The sequence below is a fragment of the Parus major genome, chromosome 5, assembly GCF_001522545.3.
Source record: "Parus major isolate Abel chromosome 5, Parus_major1.1, whole genome shotgun sequence".
Taxonomy (NCBI): domain Eukaryota; kingdom Metazoa; phylum Chordata; class Aves; order Passeriformes; family Paridae; genus Parus; species Parus major.
In genome coordinates, this window is record NC_031774.1 from 38,897,649 (window position 1) to 38,919,843 (window position 22,195).

The window sequence follows — 22,195 nt, forward strand, 5'->3', positions numbered from 1 at the left end:
TATGATAACAGCTAAAAACCTTGGGCAGAAGGTTTCTGCTTCTTTCTTCTGTAAAGGCCTTGGCTGTAGATTTACAGACTTACACTTAGGTTTTTTATTACTCCAGTTCAGGGTGCGGGAAGGGGAAATAGACATGTTAATTGTCAATAGACAATTTTGAGCTTAAATGCAATGATTTTTAGTTCAAAGCCTTTGAAATATGTGTTGACTTGTATGTACATAGTCACCACCATTGTGTAAAAGCATCTGTGAAGCAAAGATATGTGGTGAGTTGGTTCACAGGAAGACATCCTGATTTAATGGACTCTGTGGAATTTGCTCCCAAGCAAATTCCAAGCACTGTTAATCCTGTGAATGTGTGACGGCACTTTATGGTGTTGCTCTGACCTAACTGCAGTTCTGTTACCAGCAGTCAGATAGGCAGCTTTGTTTACCATCTGTAAGACTTGAAGGATCAGGATAAGGGAAGCCTTTTGAAGGACATGCTTTCCATGCACAAGGAAAAGCCTTTATCTGGGTCAGTTATAAAGTATGCTAGGTAGTGTTAAATACATGGCTTAGTCTCAGCAGGAGTGAGACTAAGGTGACATTTTTGAGTTTTTTGGGGTTTTTTTTTTGTTGTTGTTGTTTTCCCATAGGACTGTGGTAAGCACCCTGCTATGCATGTGTCTTGAAACTGAATGCTTATATGAAATCTAAAAAGAAAAAAAACATTAAAAAGCCCCACACCCCTTTCTGATGTGACACCCTTTGCAGAGGGCTTGAGCAAAGCGTGGGGTTCCACCTCTGAGTCACTTGGCTGTGCATAGAGGTCTGAAGCGGGGACGCTGTCTCAGCTCTGTCACGTTCCTACCAAATCAGCACTCACGTGCCTCTTGCTGTGTTCTGACATGATCCCAGAAAGGCTAGAATTTGCTACCATGTGAAACTGGTGAAAAGTTGTAAACTTCAGCTTGGGTCAAATGCTTTCTGAAGCCTCGTTTAGTTTGCCTTTGCATCCACAGCACTAAACAGGGAGTCTCTGGCAATTCACGAGTTTGAGAAACAGGACTGACGTGAGTGTGCTCTGTGAAAGGTGGCAGCCACACCAGGTACTCAGCAGATGTAACTCTTGGCACTCAAGTTACGCAAACAGCTTTCAACATGCAGAACGCGAAATGTATGAACGAGGCCACAGACAAGAAGCGCACATACTACAGCAGCTTTGTGCGCTTTTTCTTTTATCCCCTTTTAGTAGGGGCAGCAAAAGAGCTTCCCTGCCCATGGCACTGCCTGTATCTGAGGCTGTCCTCTGCCTGCTGCCTTTGACACTGACTGTCCCAGGAGCGGAGTTGTCCAGTGGCAGCACTTTTGGAGACGGTGTCTGTCTGTCCAAGGGCTGTAGTTCCAGCACACCACCCTCACCACCGCTCCCGGACTGTCCCGCTCTCCTGTCACGGTGGCGCTTCCCACCGCCCTTTTCCCGGCTGCAGCCCTGCCCGCGGCGGCGGGGGGCGGTCCGTGCCCGCGGCCAGCCCCGGGAGCGCCCCGCGGGCGGGGCCCGCCCCAGCTGACCGGCGGGCGGGGCCGCCGCGCTCATGTGACACCGCGGAGCCGCCGCTGCCGCCGCCGCCGCCGTCGTGCCCGCTGCCGCCGCCGCCATGGTGCCGTCCCCGCTCGCCCTGCTCCTGGCGCTGAGCGCCGCCGCTACCGCCCTGGCCGAGCCCCTCCGCTTCGTTGACTGCGGTGAGTGGCTGCGGCCGCGGGGCAGCGGGAGGAATGCAGAGGCGGCTCGGTAATCCCGACTCTTCCTTGCAGGTTCCATAGACGGCAGCATCCAGGAGGTGAACGTGAGCCCCTGCCCCACTCAGCCCTGCCTGCTCCACAAGGGGACATCCTACAGCATCAACGTCACCTTTGCCAGCAGTAAGGAGCACATCCCCAGCGGGAGTGGGCAGGGGCAGGTGATCTCTGCGTCCCACTGCTGGGAGGGGAGAGGGGTGGCTGGAGAAGGATCTGGGTGGGAGGAGGAGTGTCCCATAGTTGTGTTCTTGCAGCCTCTGGGGTATGTGAAGGGCATGTGTGGTATATTTGTGTTCTCTGTGTCTTGCAGAGATTGAGAGCCAGGGCAGTAAAGCAAGGGTGTACGGGGAGATGCTGCACGTGGACATACCCTTCCCTATTCCTGAGCCTGATGGATGCAAGTCCGGGATCCAGTGTCCCATTCAGAAGGGGCATTCCTACAGCTACCTGAATAAACTCCCTGTGAAGAGCGAGTACCCCAGTGTAAGTATGCAGTCAGCTGGTCAGCTTCTCAGCTACTGCCTCTGCTGGGGTTTCACCACCTGCCTTTAAGGGAAGATGCCTTATTCTGTTCTGGTGAGAGAGAGTGGACCCCACAAACAGTCTGGTGTTTTCTGTTGTATGACTAGTTTCAAGTTCCCACTTTGGGACAGACCCAGCAAAGGAAGCAGCCTAGCTCCAGCTGCTCAGAAGTGGCTTCAGCTGCTCCAGTATATTCCTGTGCCACGCTTCCCACCAGAGCCTGCTGCATGCAGCTGGATGCTCCCAGATGTACTCAACTCTGGAGTGCTGGGTTCAGCTGGGGATGTTGCAGGGTGTTTCCACTCTACTTTCTCAGGGAGTGGGAATTCGAGTGCAGTGTGTGGAGGTCTCCTGTGTCAAGTAACTGAGCCCTCTCCATTCACAGATGGTACTCTAGCAATCAGTGCATGAGTGTGGCCCACCTACTGCATGCAAGGTCACGGCCCCAGCTCTGTCCTCTGTGCAGAGCTGCCAGGACCTCCTTGTTCCACACAAGTGACGACTTTTCTCCCCATGTCCTTGCCTTAAGAATTTCTGAATGTTACTTTCCTCTCCTCCTCTCTCTTTCAGATTAAACTGATTGTGAAATGGGAGCTGGTAGATGACCAGGACCAGATGTTGTTCTGCTGGAAGATACCAGTGCAGATTACCAGCTGAGGAGCCCTGCCATTAGTAGGGCTTGGGGAGGGGAAAAACAAACAACACAGGCCAAATTCTTTTATATAATAAACATTTCTTACTGCTTCCTTCAGAGCTCTGCAGCCTCTGAACAGCCAGAACTGTGTTCCTTGCAAGATCAGCCCCTGGCAGAGTGCTCTTACTGTGTTTGGGGTGACACCCCTGGGGTGTTCTCCTAGTAGCTCAAAGGGCAGCAGTGTCTGCTGCAGGAGTGACTGAGCATCACCCTCCAGCCGCTCTGCAGAGGCACTTTTATCTGTTAGACATGGAGCTGTCTGTCCTCACAAAGGAATTTCTCAGCGATGAATCTGGCTATTGTCTGAGCTGCTACCTGGTAACCCTTCAGTGCCTCTTCTAGAATGCCAGCTGCATCCACCCTCTTGTGTTTCTCCTGCTCTGTTGTGATCGGGATACCCTTGGGACCTACATTTGCTATCCATGGAGCTGAAGCAGAAGGAAGGAAAGGAGTCTTTCCCTGAGCTGACAGTCTGCTATGTCCTGGGCCTCTGCTCAAGCCAGCAGGACTCCAGCTGGGAAAACTTCCTTTTTGTGGATGCAAAGCCAAATGGCGTTCAATGTCTCTGCAGGGATGATTCTTTCTCTAACCAATGGTTTGCACTACTACTAACTTGGAGCTGCTGCAAGCTCCTGAATCTCTTTTTATAACTTTCCTTTTAATAAAGGCTAGAAAAAATCTGTTTGTGTTGCATTCTGTGAGTGAAGAGGATCAGAAGGAAAAGCAGAGTAGCTGGGCATCTTCTAGTTGGGGTTCAGCTGGTCTTTTTAGCTGAAGGCATTAATAGAGGTGGTATGCTGGCCTAAGTGTGGGTGACCTGGAAGCAGCCAAATATTTCTGTTGTCAATGTCTGGCTGTGCTCCTGCCTTTCTGGTCCTATGCAGGCTTGAAATTGTGCAAAGGTTCCCTGAAGAGGTGGTGGTATAGAACACAGCCTTGCTTGCTGCAGCATAGGTAAAGGTCTTTGTACTGAGGGCTCCAGGACTGGAAAACCAACTCCCAGACCTGCCAGAGAGCTCTCACCAACCTCAGTAACTACACTTTCTCGTATGGGAACTGCAGCCCTCTTGTATGAGAACAAGGCAGGGTGTGAACAGCTACAACTTCCGTGCTGTCTGCAGCAGCTGAGGTTGGCTCCTGCCACTGGTGCTGGGCTGGGGATTTGGCCTGAGAAAGCTCTCTGCTCTGGAGCAGAAGAAGGCTGTGTGCCAGCTGAGAGGGCTAAGAAATGGGTTACAAGAGGGATGGCTCTGATTTGGCAGAGGCAAGACAAGCACAGTTCTGATGAACCCCAGTGTCTTGAGCCACAGGGGCCCAAAATAAATGTTTTATTTAACAACATGAGAGAAGTTTCCAGCAGACTCAGTAAAAAAAAAAAAAAATAACCACCAACTTTACAGAAAGGAAGCTGGACCTGCTCCCCCTCCCCTTGCCCAGCCAGCACGGGGCACAAAGTGTGGGGCTAAAGGCCACGGGGAGAGCTGGCCCTGGAGCCCCTCAGGCCTCTCTCCCATGCCCCAAGGTTAGGCAGCAGCTCTAGAAAGCTGGCATGAAACCCCCATCTTAAAGCTCTGGCCTGGGGGCTGGATGCTTCACAAGGAGTGGGGCCAGCACCCACGGTGTGAGTAAGGCTTGTCACTAGGTCAGTGCAGCAGTGGCAGGGAGATGAACCCCCTTTCTTGGCAGGGTGAGGGGGACAGGCTGGGGCTGTGTGGCAAAGGAAGGTGTCCTGTGAGCCTCCATGACACAGGGCAATGTGACAGGTGCCGAGGGCTGGGGTGGGCTCTGCTGCAGGAAGAGCAGGGGCTGGCAGGGCCAAGAGGGGTGCAGAGGCTGGGAGCTCAGCCCCCACCTTTAGAGAGAGGTGGTGGAGAAGCTGTGCACTTTGAAGGGGAAGGAACAAAGAGCCTCGAAGCACCCGCAGCCCCAGGACGCCCTTCTCTGTGCTCCCAGGTCCCAGAGCCCTGTGCAGGGGAGCACCCTCACCCCTGCTCTCCTAGAGCTACGCGGCTGCTGGGTTCTGGGCTGTCTGGGGCACGCAGTGGTGTGACCGGGCCAGGGCCACGTAGCCTGGCAAGCACTGGCAGCGGTAGGAGCCCTCTGTGTTCTCGCAGGTGCCACCTCGGCACAGGGGCTCAGGGCTGCCCACCTCCTCACACTCGTTGATATCTGCAAGGAGAAGGATTGGGCTGAGCTGGTGGCACAGTGAGTAGTCCCAGCCCACAACCATCTCCTTTTGCCCCTGCTGTCCCCCCCGGCCCTCCTATACAGGTTCTGCCTGTCCTGTTCCCCAACCAGTACCTTCAGGATATCCACCTGAAGGCTGTCACCTGCTCAGTGACCCCACCAGCCTCTCGTATCCTCAGCATATCTGCAGACCATCTGTAGTATCCAAGGGTGGCATCCCCAGTACCCTTCAGCAACATCCTGAACCCTGCTCCATGTATATCAGGTAAGAGCCTCACCATGCTCTGCAACTGGTGACACCCCCTGGTTAGCAGATTTTGGCTAACAAGTTGTAATAGCCTATGATCTGGGGAAAAGGCCACTTCTAGCCTTGGAAAATGCCCTTTTCTGATCCAACAAGGTCAACCAGGCAAGTGATGGCGGCCCTGAGAGGCCAATTATCATCTCCAGGACCAAAACACAGAGGGACTTCGTGCTGCACAAACAACAGCTTATTTTATTAACCTGCAAACTGTGCCAAAGGGCTCAGTTGGCCAGCTTGTCAGGCTGGAGTGTGCACGTGAGCCCTACAGCAGCTGTCCTACTGCGACAGGTTTGCTCTGCTACATGTACTCTCCCTGACACCCTGAGATACACCAGCTTGTGGTGGGGCCATGAACTGGACAGAGCACACATGTACAACCCCAGAACTGTTCTTTGCACCCACAGGACCTCCAGAGCTCAAAACCTCACTTACCAAGGCAGGCCCAACCCCTCTCACCACAAACTCCAGACCCAATCCCCACTGATCAGCAGGGAGTGGGGAACAGCTGATGGGTTCAGCTGGCCACCCAAGGGAGAGAGAAGGCCCCAGCAGTAGCCTGGGGAGGACCAAAGAGCTCTGCCACCCCAGGGACCTTGGGTTATCTCTAGCATAGGTGGAGGAGGCCATGTGACAAAGAAAAGGAAGCACAACCCCAGGGAGGGATGCTAGAAGCAAACTTTTCAGGGAGGTAAGAGAAAGCAGCAGCCACAGGAAGAAGATGGGGAGGGGAAACATGAGAAGAAAGAGCTTGAGGACCAAGGTAATCTTCACACACAGTCAAACCAATTTTTGAACTGACACCGTGGACTTGCACTAAACCTCAGGAACAGATGTTGCCACGAACAGGATGGCTTGCTCAGAAGCGCAAGAAGTTAGGCACGTCAAGGGAGACACGCTTTGCAGCCTCAGAAGCAAGGGAAAGTAAAAGATGAAAGAGCAGGTAGGCTGGTCTGGCCACCAAATTGAGAGAAGAAATGAAACAAGGACACTTGAGCCCAGAGAGACCCAAAAACCAGAAGCAAGAGCATGCTGTTGCTAGCAGTCTGCACCAAGTCCTGGAGTTTGCCCATTTGGGCAGAGGGGGACACACAGCCGACCTTACAGGGCATGGGTAAGCTGTTGCCATAGTGAAGTGAGAGGGGAAGTGATGCAGCAGCTGCAGGAGTATTCTAAAGGCTTGAAGACAGCAAGATAGAAACATGATAATGAAGAACCAAGCAGGAGAACTGAAAGGAAAAAACCCAGGCTCCAGTGTAAAATGAGGGCTAGTTAGCTCAGGATAGAAAAGGCAACAAGCAAAGGCTCCATAAATATGTTAGCAGGAAACGATGGGGAATGTCAGTCTATTTCTTATCAACAGAGGAAACAAAAGCCAGTCAAGTTGGCTGGAACAGCTAACACAGGCTTTGTTCCAGCCATCATAAAAACACTCGTGGTGATCAGGGAGGGCATGACTATGCTTGAAATGTTTAAACAAGAATGCAGGAGCACAGGGAGGGAACGGCCACTCTGCGATGGAGAGGTTCAACAATCAGATACAAAGCAGTTACATCCATAAAGGTTTGCGGCAATGCAAGTTCACATGCTTAATGCTGCCTGCAGTCCATGAAAAGCTGACAGTTCTCTCTGAGATAGGAGCATAAAGGAGGCTTCAGAAAAGCAACAAAAGATAAATCTCATAACCATCTTCAAAAACAGAGAAGGGAAAAATCCAGAATTACAGTCTGCTCACCCCTAAGCAGTTCAGGTTTGTGAGTGATTAGGTCATAACCTTCTAAAGGATAACAGGATCATTAAATAGCTGGTGCAGATCAGTTAAGGCCTGATTATGTTAAGCCAATCTGGTCTCTTCCCTGACCTCATAACTGTCCTGTCAGATAAGGGAGAAGGGGTGAATATGATGTGCCTTGGCCATGGTGAGGATTTCAACACATGCTCACATGACACACTCAAACAGATTGAGAAAATACCCACTAGATTAAACTGTGGCAATTGCACAATGAACAGCACAGCTGCACTCCAAAGACAATTAGCAATACCTGGCTGTTACAATAAAAACCCTTTAAAGCTGCAGTGGTCTGTCCTTACCCCTACTCCATGCAAATGTTGTCATTAAGGTGGATAAAGAAAGAATCCCCATGCTTGTAAAATATATGTTTGTGATGTCAGACTGCAAGCATTTTGTAGAGTTCTGATAGAGAAGTGGTCCAAATTCAATCAGACAAAATTCACTGAAGGCAAATGCAAAGCATTATGGCCAAAGAAAGGAAAACAGTACACAAATGCAGAAGAGGGAGTAACATCTCAGGCAGCCATTCTGCACAGCTGCATTTGGGGTGGTATAGACCATGGGTTCTCTATGAAGAAGCTGCACCATTGTATTGTACAATGAGGATGCCCTGAGTTACTTCTGAGTTGGAGTAAGTGCTGTGCCTAAGGAAAAAGAGAGGGTCTTCATCTGCTCTATTGAGTGTCTGAGGTCTCAGTTGGCTTGGAGACATAGAATGTGAAAAGGACAGAGACACGGCATAGGGAGGTAGAGGAAATGCAGAGAGAAGGTTTAGAAACCGTGTCTCATAGGGCAGGTGGAAAGTGCGGAATTTCACCAGTGCAGTGGCAAACGTAGAGGACACTAATCACATAAATCACAGCAACAATGGCTTGTGATACACAAGAGTGGTGTGAGAAGACAGGAGACATCAGCCGCTCTCGGTGATGCCCAGAGCTGCTCTAACCCAGCTGTCAGCAGAAAGTGGCCGGCTGAACCTCCACGAGGGCCCCGCAGCCGTATGGAAAGGACTCGGAAGAGGAGCGGGACTGCTCCTGCTGCCGTCCCGGCTGGCACCGGCAGGGAGCAGCCGCGGCCAGGGGACGCGGGGCCTCACTCACCCACGCAGGCCATGCGGGTCATGTCCAGCTGGAAGCCGTCGAAGCAGTCGCAGGTGTATCCCTCGGGGACGCGCACGCAGCGCCCGTTCTCGCAGCCATTAAGGATGCCGCACTCCTCCGCCTGCAGCCCCTCGAAGCCCTCGTAGAGACCTGCAGGGTGGCAAGGTGGGGTCAGAGCAGGGTGAGCCTCAGCCCAGCCACAAAGGGAATATCGAGCATGCAGCAAGACAGTGCTGGTGGCGCCAGGACTGACTCAGAAGAGCCAGGAACAGAGTTTGCTCTGAGCCTGAAGCAGCCCGGCCAGGGTGGGAACTACGAAGCAGTCCCCATGGACAGAGTCTGGGTGGGGAGGCACTTCTCTGCATCTCCAGTACTCACCAGTTTGGCTGGGCAGGTAGCGGGGTGGAGACCGTGCTGGGCCATGGTGGAGAGGGCTGCCATGAAACTCACTGCTGGGTTCCCTCCGAGGGAAACCAGCATCGGGGTTTCCATACTCAGACTCCAGGTAGTTGTAGTAGGGGCTGGGAAGGCCATAGTGGGGGTCTTCCAAGCCTGGTCCATACTCATACCTAGGTCTTTCTCGGAGCTCAGCCCCTCTCTCACTGTCTTCACTGGCTCCATTACACAGGAAAGCAAAATCAGCTGCAGGTGGTGAGGAAAAGGAAGGGTCAGTGCAGCCTGGCTCAAGGTCCACTATATGGCCAGAGGGTGTGCATCCACACTGGGTCAGCTGAACCAGGCCTTCATTCAGTGCCCTCCAAAGCTGCAGTTCTGTAGTTTGTTGATTGTCAAGAAGACTAGCTCCTGTCTGGGGCCAGCAGGTTTTTGAGCAGCAAAAACCACAATTCCCAGGGTGCTCCCATCCCTGACTGCCACTACCTCCCAACATGTGCAGAAGCAGTGGGATGCATGGGACAACTCTCCCCTCAAATACTGTGGACTCGCTGCAGACCATTTTCAGGTACATTCTACCCAGCGGTGCAGCTCAGCCCTGGAGAAGTGTGTGTGGGGTTACCTGCTCCTTGGGCTGGCTCCAGCGATGCTGAGACCTTATGCAGCAGACCTGCATGACAAATGGCAGCCCAGCCCATTCCCACCTCAGCTGGGAGATCCTTACCCATGCTGCCCAACTTACCGGAGGACCTGTGGGGACAAAGTGCGCAGTTCTGGCCCCAGGCTTCGCCGAGCCGGCAGCAGCACTCGGTGTACGTGGTCTGATGGCCATGCAGCAAGTCTTGGCAGATGTAGTCGGCAACGGTCTGCCAGCAGACATCCAGGTGGATTTCATACTCCTCCAAGGCATCTGTGAGTGACACAAGCAAAGGATGCCATGGAAATCATCCAGAAGATTGCCTGTCCATCTTGTCCCAAGAGGGATGACCATGTGCCCCAGCTCCTGCCCCCTCCCTGCCTTGGCTGCACCCTGTGCTGGTGCTGACATACCCCAGCGAGACACCAAATCCCCACCCACTGCTCCCTCTTGGAGGACCCAGCCATGGGGCAGAATGTGTGGGGCAAAGGTGTGCTGAAGTGGGGGATCAGGCTCACCTGCCCTGCTGGAGAAGTTCACACACCGGTTGCCAGTGGCATCCAGCACAAGAGGGAGGCTGCAGAAGCAGTGGTAGGAGCCTTCTGTGTTCAGACACTCGCCGTTGATGCAGTACACTTCATTCTGACACTCATCCTGATCTGCCCACACACAAGGACATGGCAATGTTTCAGGCTGGCAGACATGAGCCATGTGACCCTTTCCCTGCCCAAATGGGGACCTCACAGGCCTCAGCTCCTCCTCTCTTGTTCCCCAGGGGAGTCCCAGGAAGCCTGTTACCTAGACCTGGCCCAGCAGGGACAAGTCTGGGTGCAGAAGCATGGCTGTCCCCCCATGATGCACAATGGGGTGCCCACTGCTCTTTGAGGCCATCTTACCAACACACTCAAGCCTGCTGGAGTCATAAAAGTATCCTGTACGGCAGAAGCACTTGTAGCCTGGAACCGTGTTCAAACACTGTCCATTGCGGCAGAACTCAGAGCCAAATATCTCACACTCGTCCATATCTGAAAGAGGGATGGAGGGAGGGCAAGTGTCTCAGCAAGCAGAGCCATAAAAGCAAGGTGGGCTGAGTACTATACCTGCAGAAAGCTGTCACAGCACCCTGCCTGGATCAATGACAGGTCCCTGAGTGAGCCCCCCACCTCTCCCACAGGCCCCATGCTTGGGAGCAGAGGGAGAAGGATTCCCAGGAAGATCAGGAGGAGGGATGGTGTGAGCAGGACACTTTCACAAATAGGAAATTCATGTGTATCTTAAGAACACAATCCCATGGAAGTGAAGTGCCATAAACTGAGCGAGCTGGCCACTGGGAGATCTGATCAGTAACTGGAAGAGCTGTGTCTTATTTGTCCCCATCCCTGGTTCATAATGAGAGACTTGCACCAAGAAAGAATCACTGCCAGCAACAGGGCAGGACTGGAAGGAGGGGAATTTCCAGCTTAACAATACTGGCAGTCTGGGATTTCTCTGGAAAGGGGAAAACAGTAGCAAGATGTTAGCATCCCCCACAACAGGCCTGGGGAGATAGTTTTACCAACACGTTTCCATGCAGGGTTTTACATAGTGCTCTCCCTCTTCCCACTGGAATAAATGAAAGGAAATGGTGCTTTTACCTGTGAAAGAGACTTTTCCTGAGAGCAGGTCCTCCTGGGGAATATAACCCTTCCCAAGTGGGCAGATCTCTTGGTACTCCACTGACCAAGATACAGATACCAAGAAGAGATGGAAAGGAAAGAAGCAGCTCGTTAGCGGAATCAAGGTGGAGCTCACAGGCAGAGCACTGGCCCTGCCTGGCGTGGTAGGGCCTCAGTCCTACCTGTGCCTGGCATGGGGCAGGGATAAGTCTCACAGTTGTCACCCCAGGCTGCCCCCACAGTACAGCAGCACTCCTCCTTGGTGATGTTCTTGGCCAGGACGCTGTCACACAGGCGAACGTCACTGATGTGGTAGTAACACTGCTTGCGCTCTGCGCTGTCAGAGAGCTGGGCTGCATGTGTGTCGGAGCCCTCTAGAAGACAGCAGAGCAGGGACAGGATGGGGTCCTTGGCACCCCAATGCAGCATCCCATACCTAGGAGGTCCCAGAGCACACCCATCACCAGCAGTGTGGCCTTCCCAAGTCCTCACTTTCAGGCTTCTGAGCTCTCCCCATATAAAAACTTGCCCATTATCTGTGGAGGCTTGTACAGCCCTGTCAGCCCCTCATCTTTATCTCATCCCAGCCAGGGCTACCACACTTCTTCTCCAGCTGCCATGCTCTATCACAGTTGCCTACTCACCCAAGGCAGCTCGGGGCTTGCACTGCCCTGCCTCTGTGTCATACTCCTCATGGTCACTGGGGCAGAGGCACAGGAAGGATCCCTCCACATTCTCACAAAGAGCAGTTCCACACACGGCGACCATCAGTTCACACTCGTTCACATCTGCAAAGCAACGGGCAGCAGTGGGCAGCAGGAGCCCTGCCTCTGCATGGGCAGCCTGTGCATGTGAAGTGCCAAAAACTGAGCGAGCTGGCCACTGGGAGATCTGATCTCCCAGTAACTGGAAGAGGTGTGCCTTAATGGTCCCCATCTCTGGTTCATAATGAGAGACTTGCACCAAGAAAGAATCACTGCAGCATGAAGCTACCCTGCAGGAGGGAGACGGAAGCTGCTGGGGACAAGCTGAGAACTGTGTTCACACTGTGGCTCAGCACAAGTCTGGCAGGAGCCTCATGCTCTGCTCTTAGTGGATTCAGAGCCTGAACTCCAGCTTGCTGAAATCCCGTGGGTTGCTGGATCACAGAATCATCTAGGTTTGGAGGACTCCAGTCTGACCCCCTACGCAGTTACAGGATCCCACCAGGCTGCTCAGAGCTTTTTCTTGTTGGGTCTTTAAAATCTCTTTTGGATCTTTAAAATCTCCAAGGATGGCAACTGCACAACCACCACAGGCAACCGTTCCACTGCCTGCCTGTCTTCACAATGAAAATTTTCTTCCTTATGATACAGCCTGCCTGTTCTCTACAGGCACCCATTAAAATACCTTTCTAGCACCTTCAGTGCAATCATTCCCCAAGGACCTCCTTTCCACCTGGACAAAAAAGAGCTCCATGTTCACTGTTAAACACTCACTTTTTCAGAGCCTGGTCCTTTGAAATCCCAAAGATCTGCTGTGGTAAGGGAAGGGGTTTTGGCTCCATGAGCTGCCCTGTCCATGTGTATGATTCTCAGTGTGTGAGTGCAGTCCCTGTCTGAGGTCTGAGAGCCATCACACATCAGGGATGTCAGCCTGGCATCTTCCAGTGGCTCTCCTTTACTGACTGGCAGAGTGATCCTGGCAGACTCACCAGTGCAGTAGTGCCCAGAAGGCGAGCTCTCGTAGCCACGGTCACAGAGGCAGCGGAAGGAGCCATCTGAGTTCTCGCAGAAGCCGTGGCTCCCGCACAGCGTCTCATTGGCACATTCATCAATGTCTGCAGAAAAGCCGAAAACAAGAATTGTCCTAGACCCCAATTCTCCCCACAGACACCCCTACTCAGGCCCTTCAGCTCTGACCCCAAGATCTGGGACTGGGGCAGGCAGTCCCTTGATGTGAAGGACTGGGTCTGGCTGCTCCAGTTACCTTGCTATGAGTGTGCATGTTAAGAGAAACCTCTTTCAACACTAAGAGCCACAAAGAAGCCGTGTGAATAGAGCAATAGGGGCAAGGTGGGAATGGGAAATTGATGGGAAGCATGGGAGGTGACTGGCAGGGGTGACTGAGGGTAGTAGTTTCCTGCAGAGGTATAAAGGGACACAGAGCCTAAAAGCTTCAGCTGCTGCACGGAAGTTTTCTTGGAGCTGTCAGAGCAGTTATGTGTCCACAGCTTACGGTTTCCAAGGCTAGGAGCAGTTCCACGTGCTAAGGCTGAGTCTTAGCTCAGCCCAGAGCCCAGTGACTGGCAGCAGCTCCACCCTTCTGCAACCTCCCCTGAGCTGGGGGAGCCTCAAAAACTGCAAAAATCCCTTTGCTCTTTCCTCTTTGCTGGGTTGTGGGCTTTAAACCCAGACTCACTAGCCTAGCATGCACTGTTACCAGCAGCCTTTCCCCTCACCCAGGCCTGCCAGGCAGGTGACTGGCACTCGCCCCAGCAAGCACAGCTTACAGGGAGCTGAGGTCCAGCCCCAAGCCTGGAATGGCTGTAACCTGCCCAGGACTCTCCCTGGGCGGAAAGCAGCACAATGCAGTGTCTGTTCCAGATGCCAGGAAGAGAGAAGTCTAGACGCAAGCAGGCAGCGCAGCCAAGAAAACAAACGCTCAGCATTATCTGCCTCTCCAGCAGGCACACATTTCCTCCTCCTTCTCCCCTGTGCCTCTGGCAGAGATGTCCTACAGCCACCCTGTTCCTGCCAGGGTGAGGGACAGAGAGACCCAGGACTGTACTCACCAATGCAGTCACCCAAGGGGGTCCAGTGGAAGCCAGGCTGGCAGCCCATGATACAACGGTAGGAGCCCAGGCTGTTCTGGCACCGCCATGTGCCACAGATGGCATCCCCATATTCTTTACACTCATCCACGTCTGCACGGAGGAGAACAAGGGGATGAGAATGTCAGATGGGGACCCTGCTAGTTCAGTGCAGCACCTGTGTCCATTTCAGCTGGCCAGAGGCCTCGAACCAGTGCTAGTCCTCCTTACAAGTCACCACCAACTTTGAGTGCTGGGAGCAGAACTGCCCTCCCCCCTGCACTGGCTTCATCTGTCCCCTCAAATTCTGGAAGGCTGATATCCCCAGCAATGAGCTCTCACCCACGCAATCATCAGTCTCCTGGGAGTGTTTGAATCCATTTTCACACAGACATCTGTAGGAGCCTTCTGTGTTCAGACATTGGCCTTGAGAGCACCGGGACTTGTCTGCACATTCATCCACATCTGTGAAATCAAGACAAAAACATTACCCTGGATCTTACAGCAGGGCAGGACCTAAGGTATGTCCCTGCCACCTTCCAACTCACCTTGGCAGCTGACTCCACCAGCAACATTTGAGAAGCCAGGAGCACAAATGCAGAAGTAGGATCCATGACTGTTGAGGCATTCACCATTGGGACTACAGATCTCACTGTTCAGGCACTCATTCACATCTGCAGAGGGAGCAGAATCAGGACCACACACCCAGCCCTGGGGTACATCCTTCATCGAAGCCACATGTATTCCAGGTTCTCAGTCTTTTACAGCCCCCAAAGGACTCTTGGCCCCTTGTTTTCTCATCATGGAAACAGAGATCTTCCCTGTCCACGGTGAGTCTGAATTTGACTACAGCCTTACGGATGTGCCATGCATGGTGACATCACTTGCCTTGGCACCAGCATCCTCCCTGCTGAGGAAGACAGGGGATCCAGGATGTACTGGACCCAGAGGGCTGCATGGATGGGGTTCATACCTTGGCATACAGTGCCATTGATGAGCTCAAAGCCAGTCTGGCAGTGGCACTCATAGGAGCCCGGTGTGTTTCTGCACTCTCCTCCCAGGCACTGAACAGCAGGGTCTTCACATTCATCCAGATCTGCCAAGAGGAAGGGCACAGCACAGAGTGAGGCCCCAGCTCTTGCCACCACTGGGGAAGATCCCCATTCACAGAAGTATCACCCAGCTGTCGGCCTGCAAAGTGGATTTGAGCTGTCCTCCCAGACCATCCCATCACAGTGAGAAGAGGGTAGAGACTCCCTGTTACCAGAATGTGCAGATTCAGCCCAGACTCTTCACTCCCTTCTATCACAGGGACCAACAAAACACTATCCCAGCACTAAATCAGTGTTGCCCAGTGACAGGACCAAAGGCAAGGGTCACAAACTAAAATACAGGAGGTCCTGCCTGAACACTCTCCTATGACAGTGGCAGAGCATTGGTCTAGGTTGCCCAAAGATATTGTGGAGTCTCCTTCTTGGACATACTGAAAATCTATCTGAATGTAGTCCTGGGCAGACAACTCTTGGTGGCTCTGCTTGAGCAGAGTGTTGGATGAGATGACCTCCAGAAGTCCCCTCCAGCCGTAGCATTCAGTGATTCTGTGAGCAGAGGGATACTGCTAACCTTAGTGCATGTCTCCAGCAGAACTCTGCTCTGTGTACAACAACCACCAAGAGGCCAGTGCAGAGTCACAGTTGTTGACAAATCCTCTCTTCAGCCAATTGCACAAGAGCAAACATCAGAGCAACACAGCACCAGCCCTACCTTCTGAGGCTCTGCTTTCTCACTCACCAGACTTGCCTACAATGTCCTTCTCATGGAAGAGCTGTCCAGGGGCCTACAACAACTCTTACCCAACTGCAGAGCTCTCCACAAACCTCTCTCACCCAATTCTCCCAGACCTTGGCCAGAATCTGCCAACACTCTAGACTGCTCACAGCAGAGGAGAGAGGGATACCTTCCCTCACACAGAGGGCTTCAAGATGCCAGCAGACTGCCTGCAGTCCTTGAGGTAGGGGCAAGCATGGGAGAGCACTGCACTGACAGGAGATAGAGCCCAGAGACTGGCAGATCCTGATGGAGGAACACTTTCCCCTTTGAAGAGCACTGAGCATGCCACAGGCACAAAGAGCATCAATCCCTACCACCTCAGGGCAGGATTCCCAGCTTTTCAGTTTCAGAAGGTTGCAAGAAGCAGTATTATTGAATCCTTCTGGAGAGGAACCAAAACCTAGTTTATTTACAAAAAAACCAAAAACAAACAACTATCACACAACCCTTATCATTTTTCAAATATGAAACCTAAATCCACAGACAAGGCCACCAGCCAAGGCAGGGAGGAACATGCCATCCTGCCATCAGGTCATTGTGACCCAAACAATATCAAACCCTGATAAGATGCCCTCTTGAAATGGCTGGGGCAAGGTGGCTGAGATGGGGCAGCTCATGTGGAGGCTTGGGAAAAAGGGAGGGCAGATGTAAGGCATCAAACCATGGCTCTTCCATCACACCCAAAAATCAAATGCAAAATATGCTCATTTCACTGGCTTTCTCAGACATCAAAACAGAGGAGAATTAAGGGAGGAAAACTTCCCTCTCCTCCCCTCCTGGGGGCCCCCATACAGGGGGATCATTCTGAGAGTCACATCAAAGGCAAGATCTTCCATTTGCCAGCTATGTGCAGGCTGCAGAGCTCTGCAGTGCTCCAGAGATAAATTCTCAGCACATGGCCATTCTATAAACAAACACCTTTGCCAGCTCTGCCCTTTCCCTTCCCTTGCTCCAAACAGGGAATTTGCATCAAGCCATCTCAAGCCCAAGATATCCCCCACAATCAGTCATCAGAGAGGGAGTTTTCCTGCTTGTGCCAGAGCAGTTGAGCTGTAAAGCTGGGACTGAGCACTCTCATGTCTCAGCACCGCAACCAACACATCAGTGTTGCTGTTAAGTCTCTGCCAGCATACCTGGCACAGTAGAAACCTTGATCTAAGCTTTCCCTTTTAAACATGTCGAAGTTGTATTAGGGGCTGGGGATGAAATGATGAAACCTGGGTGCCCACAGTCTCTCCATGGGCTGTGAACCCAAGGTTTCTCCTTCTGTTGAAAACCTACATTTGAAGTATATGCTCCCAGGCACACAGTTCTGAACTAAAAGACACACAACTCTCCCAATGTCTCCAAGCCTCCTGTACTCCTCTGGCCTTTGTCAGAATCTTCTAGATCATCATTAGACCATGAGTCCTTCCCCCCATCCCTTTCCTGTGTGAGTAAAATCATCTTCCAGCTGCTCTAAGTGACATCTGCTTGCAGCTTCTCTGCTGAACAGGAAGCTAAAGAGCTGGAAAAAGATCCTGAGGCTAAAGAAGTCCTCCTGCCCCACCAGTAACCCAGCTACAACAATGTCTCTTCCCTCATTTCCTCCAGCACCCGGTCGTCTGTTCCTGGGGAAGGGATACCTTCACACATGCTGCCATCTCTGGAGACAGCATAGCCGGTGTCACAAGACATGCAGGAATAGGAGCCCTCAGTATTGAGGCAGAGTCCGGAGGGACAGGGAGCCCGGGCTGTGCATTCATCAATGTCTGCATAAAGACATGAGGGAGAGTGGGATAAGAGGAAAATGCAGAGCAACCATGACCAGGGGCACATGTGCTGGGGGAACCAGCCAGCATGGTGGCCAGGACTCAGGCAGAGCCAACTGCTCAGGGAGAGCCTAGGGAAACTTCTGGATGGAGTGTGTGACACTTCAGAGAGTTTGGTCACACGGCTCTGTGGTACCTTGGCAGCTCTTCCCATCAGGTGCCACCTCGTAGCCCCGGTAGCAGGAACAGCGGAAGGAGCCATCCAGGTTGATACAGCGTCCGTGAGCGCAAGTCCCCTCCCCAAGACACTCATCCACATCTGTGTGATACAGAAGAAGACAACATGGCATATGAGGGTGCTCAGGCCAGTCCCTCCACACTAGCTATGAGTGCAGTGCCCTTCAATACCCTGGCCAAATAGGCTGGCTGACTGCAGGAGAAGGATACTGCCTGTGCCCCTGCTCTTTTTCAGGCTTACAGGGAGCCCTGCGGTGGGGGACAAGGGTGCTGTCCAGAGACAGCCCAAATTTCTCACCAATACATCTTCCGTTCCTGGGCTGGTAGCCAACCCCACAGCTGACACACTTGTAGGATCCTAGTGTATTGACACATCTCCCACTGGGGCAGGAGCTGGGATCCATGCACTCGTTGACATCTGCCAAGAAACACAGCTCTTTCAGGCTCCCTAAGGTAAACACTGCAGCAGTCTCCAATGTATCCTCTCCAGCTGGATCCTCAGAGTTTCCCTCCAGGGCACAGTGATACCAATAGGAGTTGTGATGAGCTTGCCGGGGCTTAGACAAAACTTCTTATGGCCCCACCTATCCCTCAGGATCCTACACTCACATCTGAGGGCTGACATAAGTCAGCAGCTAAACTCACTACTGCAGGGTGTTGCCAAGGCCAGGAATGTGCATGGGCAAAGAAAGGGATCAGAGAACATCTGTGCAGGGCTGTCTCATCAGGGTGTTTCATAACTATGATTAGGATGCAACCTCCAGCTCAGTTGTTGGCAAGTACTTTCTGGAGGCTGTGTGGGGGAAGCATTCTGTGCATGCCCTGTTTCCTGTACTGCCTCCTAAAATGACCTCCCACTCTGTGATGGAGATGAGCTACTGAGAAAGGGGAATCTTTGATCAAGCACATCACATGTTGACAAGGATGAAAGCTCTGAAGGGCCCAGGTCTTGCCATGTGAATGGGATGCAGTGGGGATGGGTGGCCTAGGTCTCTACAGCCTGCTCTCCCTGCAGTCCACCTGCCAGAATGACAGTTTTGTGACAAAGCCAAGGCAGCATGAAAATATATAGGCATGTCCTTCCATAACAAGAAGATGGAATGGACTGGTCACTGGGGAATTCCATGGAGAGATGGGAGAGAATCTTGGGATAACTCCATTCCCTCTGCCCAGGAAAGCCTGTTCCTCCTGCAGTCAAAGGAGAGGACAGGCAGTCCTTGGGGAGGACACAGGGCAGACAAGTGTGGGGGTGTTCTACCTCCCTTACAGGAGGAGACACAGAGTGATGAGAAAAGGAAGTGTTCAGCCATGCACAGGGTAGGTTGGAGGGGCAGGGAAACTGGGAGCAGCAAGCTTTACCTTCACACTGTCCTCTGGGGCCCATGGCAAAGCCCTCCTTGCACTGGCAGTGGTAGGAGCCAGGTGTGTTGATGCATCGCTGTCCTCGGCAGATAGAAGGCTGCTCACACTCATCTCGGTCTGCCAACACACAGGGAGACCCTTCTGAATCTTCTCCCACCAGTGTTAGGAAGGCTGGGTGCAGGAGAGGACCTGGCTCTACCCAAGGGAACTGGGCTGGGGCTCTCCTCTATCCTCCACCTGCCCTAGCATGCCCCTAGCCTCATGGTAGTGATCAGGGCTGGCATCACAGACTTCTGCCTGGATCATCATGGGCAAGGTCCTATCCCTGAGCCAGCAGGAGAGAGTGATTCCCATGGATCAAGCAAGGCCTGTGGGAAGGGAGGATGTGCAGGTGTGCATGTGTGTGCATGAGTGCACATGTATGTGCACATTCATGAGACAGCGTGAGGGTGAGAGAACAAAGAGGCCCTGGAGAGGTGGCAGCCCTGTGCCAGGTGAACACTACTTACCCTCACAGCTTTGCTTGCCCACCGAGACAGCCAGCGTGTACCCAGAGTAGCAGAGGCAGAAATAGGAGCCCACACTATTGATGCAGCGACCTTTTCCAGCACAAGGGTCTTTCAGACACTCATCTTCATCTACGACCAGGCAAGGAAGGAAGACCAGCAGTCACCACCTGCAGCTGCTTGCAGCCCCCTGCCAGCCCCACAGTGCAGCAGGTGGGCAGGGCCTCAGCAGAGCTGCCAGAAGATCTTCCCTTCTTCAGGCCAGAAGGACTGAATGGGCTGATGAGGCCCAGAAGGCCGAGCAGTCGAACCATCAATTGCCAACCTACCAATGCAGTGGAGGCGGCTGGCGTCCAAGGTGTAACCAGGGTGGCACAAGCAGCTGTATCCCTCCGGGGTCAGAACACAAGCACCAGCTCCGCAGGAAAGGGGTGAGGAGGCACAGCCACTGACCCCTGCGAGGAGAGAGCACAGGGTTGGGAGCAGCACCATTCTGGTGTCTGCCCTGTGTCCCCAGCACCATACCAGGACGCTGCTTTTTCCCTTCTTGGAGAGTGATGCTGAGCCTGCACCCTGCACGGAACAGCAGGGAGGACACAGCAGACCCTGCCATCTCCTTGGGCTCCTGTGGCCTGAGCTGGCAGGCCCCAGTGCCGTGTATTGCTCATCTGCACTGCAGCCCCAGGCCTCCAACTAGAACTGGCAGCAGAGCCTGACACCTGTGATGGTGTCCCTTTTGGGCTGGCAGCAGGGCCCCCCCGCCTCGCACCACCCTGCTAAGCCGAACACAGGCAGCAGGGAAGGGGCAGTGAGGCACCACACACCCCTCGGCATAAAGCCAGCCGGGGGGGAGTGAGGGGCAGCCCAACCCCAAACAAAAGGCTATTGAAGAAGACGCATTCCTCAGCAAGGTGCCTCCGCCAGGCCTGCTCCCCAAGGTGCTCCAGCCCCCGGCGCAGGGCAGGGGCCACACTCCCAGACACTTAAGCAGCCCTGGAACAACAGGACCCTTGTTTCCGGCGCAGTAAACAAGCCGCCCCGGGAGCCACATGCCTCCCCTCGCTCCCCCTTCCCGATGAGTCAGCTCACGGCCCGGGAGGGGCGCGGGGCCAAAGCCACCCGAGCGGGTGCGTGATTCCCTCGCTCGCTGTGCCGGGCAGGGCAGCTGCAGGCAGGGAAGAGCTCCGAGACACGAGCACTTTACTCCCCATACAGGTTCGCTCTGGCGACTCCCCACGGATGGCCAGGTTTCCCTGGCTGGCAGCAGCTGGGCCCAGGCTGGGACAAGAGTGGCAGGTCAGGGACCTTTCTTTGGGACTTCACGGGAGGCATGTGGGCAGATAAACAGCCTGTTTCAGGGAGGGAGCCCCTGGGCAGAGCTTAGGACATCATTTCGCTGTAGTACCAGCCAAAGAGAGGCGTGAAATCCCCCCAAGACTGGTGGACACACACACACACACACACCTGCTGGCACCTGTGTTGGAGCAGCAGCATCCCAGGTGGTAGTGGGGCCAGGCTGGTGAGGACCATGCCAGAACTCCCCTTCCTCTGCTGTGGAAGGAAAAGAGAGGTAAGTCAAGATACCTGATCCCAGGTAGAGATGCCCACCCAAAGTTTACCTGTGCTGGCTGTCCTGGCAACCAGAGCACTAAAAGAGTGCGGGAAGAGGCTGCAGGGTGGTTGCAGCAACTCTAACATCTTATTATTTAATACAGCCTCCTTCACCTTGCTGGATATTCATCATGCCCCCACATTCCTATAGCCCACATCAGCTACCCAGTGTGATAGGGGTTCTCCAAGCTGCTCACAGCCAGCCCAGCCAGGAGCCTGTCCTGCCTAGCACTGGGGGCTGCCATGCAGAGAAGGCAGCTCCCAGTCTCCCTACTTTCCTCACTGCCCCCTTCTCTTTCCCGCAAGTGCCCTGCCCTCCCACCAGCCTGGCACTCACCTCTACGCATGGCAGGCTCTGCAGTGGCATCAGCAGTTCCCTGAGGGACAGAAACATAGAATTCTGCTTCATGGGACTGGGATGCAGCATTCCTGTGACACTTTCCCACCCTTCTCCTGGCTCCTCTTTCTCCCCAGGATGGCCATCCTAGGAGGAGAAGCTGCCCCAGCTGGGTGCATTTGGCAAAGCCACTCTGTCCTGAGCACTTCATTCTGGGCAAAACACAGCTTCAGGCCATGCCCCGAGGGCCACCCACAGGGGGGCTGTGCCAGCACACTGTGCAGGCGAGACCAGAACACTGCTGGCAGACACCTCCTCAAGGTGACCAGAAAGGTCATCCAAGCATGCCACTGCCACCAGCAGCTCTGGGGGGCTGAGGACAGCTGTTGCTTTGACCTGCCTCAACAGTGCTCCCTTACCAGAAGAAGTAGAAGCTCTCTAGCTCTTACCAGCTAGAAGCTCTCTCAGCATCCCCTCCAGGCAAACCTATGGTTGCCAAAAGAAATTCTGGAGCACAACCTGAGTCCCGAGTCTTTGCTCCATGGAGCTTTCCACAGTGGATGAAGAAAACAGGCAGCTGAACAATATAAGTTCGAGACTTCACATTTGGAAGCTTTGGTTCAAATTTCTGTCCTCTCTTGAGATTTTTCACATGTACTTGAGCCAAGTCACTTCATGTTTATGAAGCAATGACAATGGCAGTACTG

General features: G+C 53.4%; 2 protein-coding genes across 11 annotated transcripts in view; one reads left to right on the forward strand and one right to left on the reverse strand.

Moving 5' to 3' along the window:
* The first annotated feature begins 1,597 nt into the window (after nt 1-1,597).
* Nucleotides 1,598-3,680, forward strand: NPC2 (NPC intracellular cholesterol transporter 2). Its single transcript, XM_015630503.3, has 4 exons — nt 1,598-1,725; nt 1,798-1,905; nt 2,093-2,265; nt 2,875-3,680. Exons 1-4 carry the CDS (start codon nt 1,641-1,643, stop codon nt 2,959-2,961), a joined length of 453 nt encoding a protein of 150 aa, XP_015485989.1. The 5' UTR covers nt 1,598-1,640; the 3' UTR covers nt 2,962-3,680.
* A 597-nt stretch (nt 3,681-4,277) lies between these two features.
* LTBP2 (latent transforming growth factor beta binding protein 2) overlaps nt 4,278-22,195 on the reverse strand; it is a 94,177-nt gene continuing 76,259 nt past the window's right edge. For 9 of the 10 annotated variants that reach the window (XM_033515135.1, XM_033515138.1, XM_015630495.3 and 6 more), the window contains 22 exons: nt 21,489-21,528; nt 21,005-21,091; nt 19,870-19,995; nt 19,544-19,672; nt 19,032-19,151; nt 17,971-18,090; nt 17,632-17,754; nt 17,310-17,435; nt 14,828-14,950; nt 14,403-14,528; nt 14,197-14,319; nt 13,837-13,968; nt 12,757-12,882; nt 11,708-11,851; nt 11,246-11,437; nt 11,043-11,123; nt 10,305-10,433; nt 9,927-10,067; nt 9,514-9,681; nt 8,757-9,020; nt 8,379-8,528; nt 4,278-5,167 (listed from right to left, as the gene is read on the reverse strand). In XM_033515135.1, the coding sequence (XP_033371026.1) occupies nt 5,001-5,167; nt 8,379-8,528; nt 8,757-9,020; nt 9,514-9,681; nt 9,927-10,067; nt 10,305-10,433; nt 11,043-11,123; nt 11,246-11,437; nt 11,708-11,851; nt 12,757-12,882; nt 13,837-13,968; nt 14,197-14,319; nt 14,403-14,528; nt 14,828-14,950; nt 17,310-17,435; nt 17,632-17,754; nt 17,971-18,090; nt 19,032-19,151; nt 19,544-19,672; nt 19,870-19,995; nt 21,005-21,091; nt 21,489-21,528 (2,937 nt within the window). In that variant the 3' untranslated portion in view covers nt 4,278-5,000. Of the gene's footprint in view, nt 5,168-8,378; nt 8,529-8,756; nt 9,021-9,513; nt 9,682-9,926; nt 10,068-10,304; nt 10,434-11,042; nt 11,124-11,245; nt 11,500-11,707; nt 11,852-12,756; nt 12,883-13,836; nt 13,969-14,196; nt 14,320-14,402; nt 14,529-14,827; nt 14,951-17,309; nt 17,436-17,631; nt 17,755-17,970; nt 18,091-19,031; nt 19,152-19,543; nt 19,673-19,869; nt 19,996-21,004; nt 21,092-21,488; nt 21,529-22,195 lie in introns of those variants that run through there. The other variant, XM_015630497.3, reaches the window with a different exon arrangement.

Excerpts from the sequence above, each read along its gene's own strand:
- NPC2 (XM_015630503.3), top strand. The coding sequence starts at position 1,641 with ATGGTGCCGTCCCCGCTCGCCCTGCTCCTGGCGCTGAGCGCCGCCGCT. Across the intron at positions 1,726-1,797 it reads CCTCCGCTTCGTTGACTGCG|GTTCCATAGACGGCAGCATC; the intron begins GTGAGTGGCTGC and ends TCTTCCTTGCAG. Across the intron at positions 2,266-2,874 it reads TGAAGAGCGAGTACCCCAGT|ATTAAACTGATTGTGAAATG; the intron begins GTAAGTATGCAG and ends TCTCTCTTTCAG.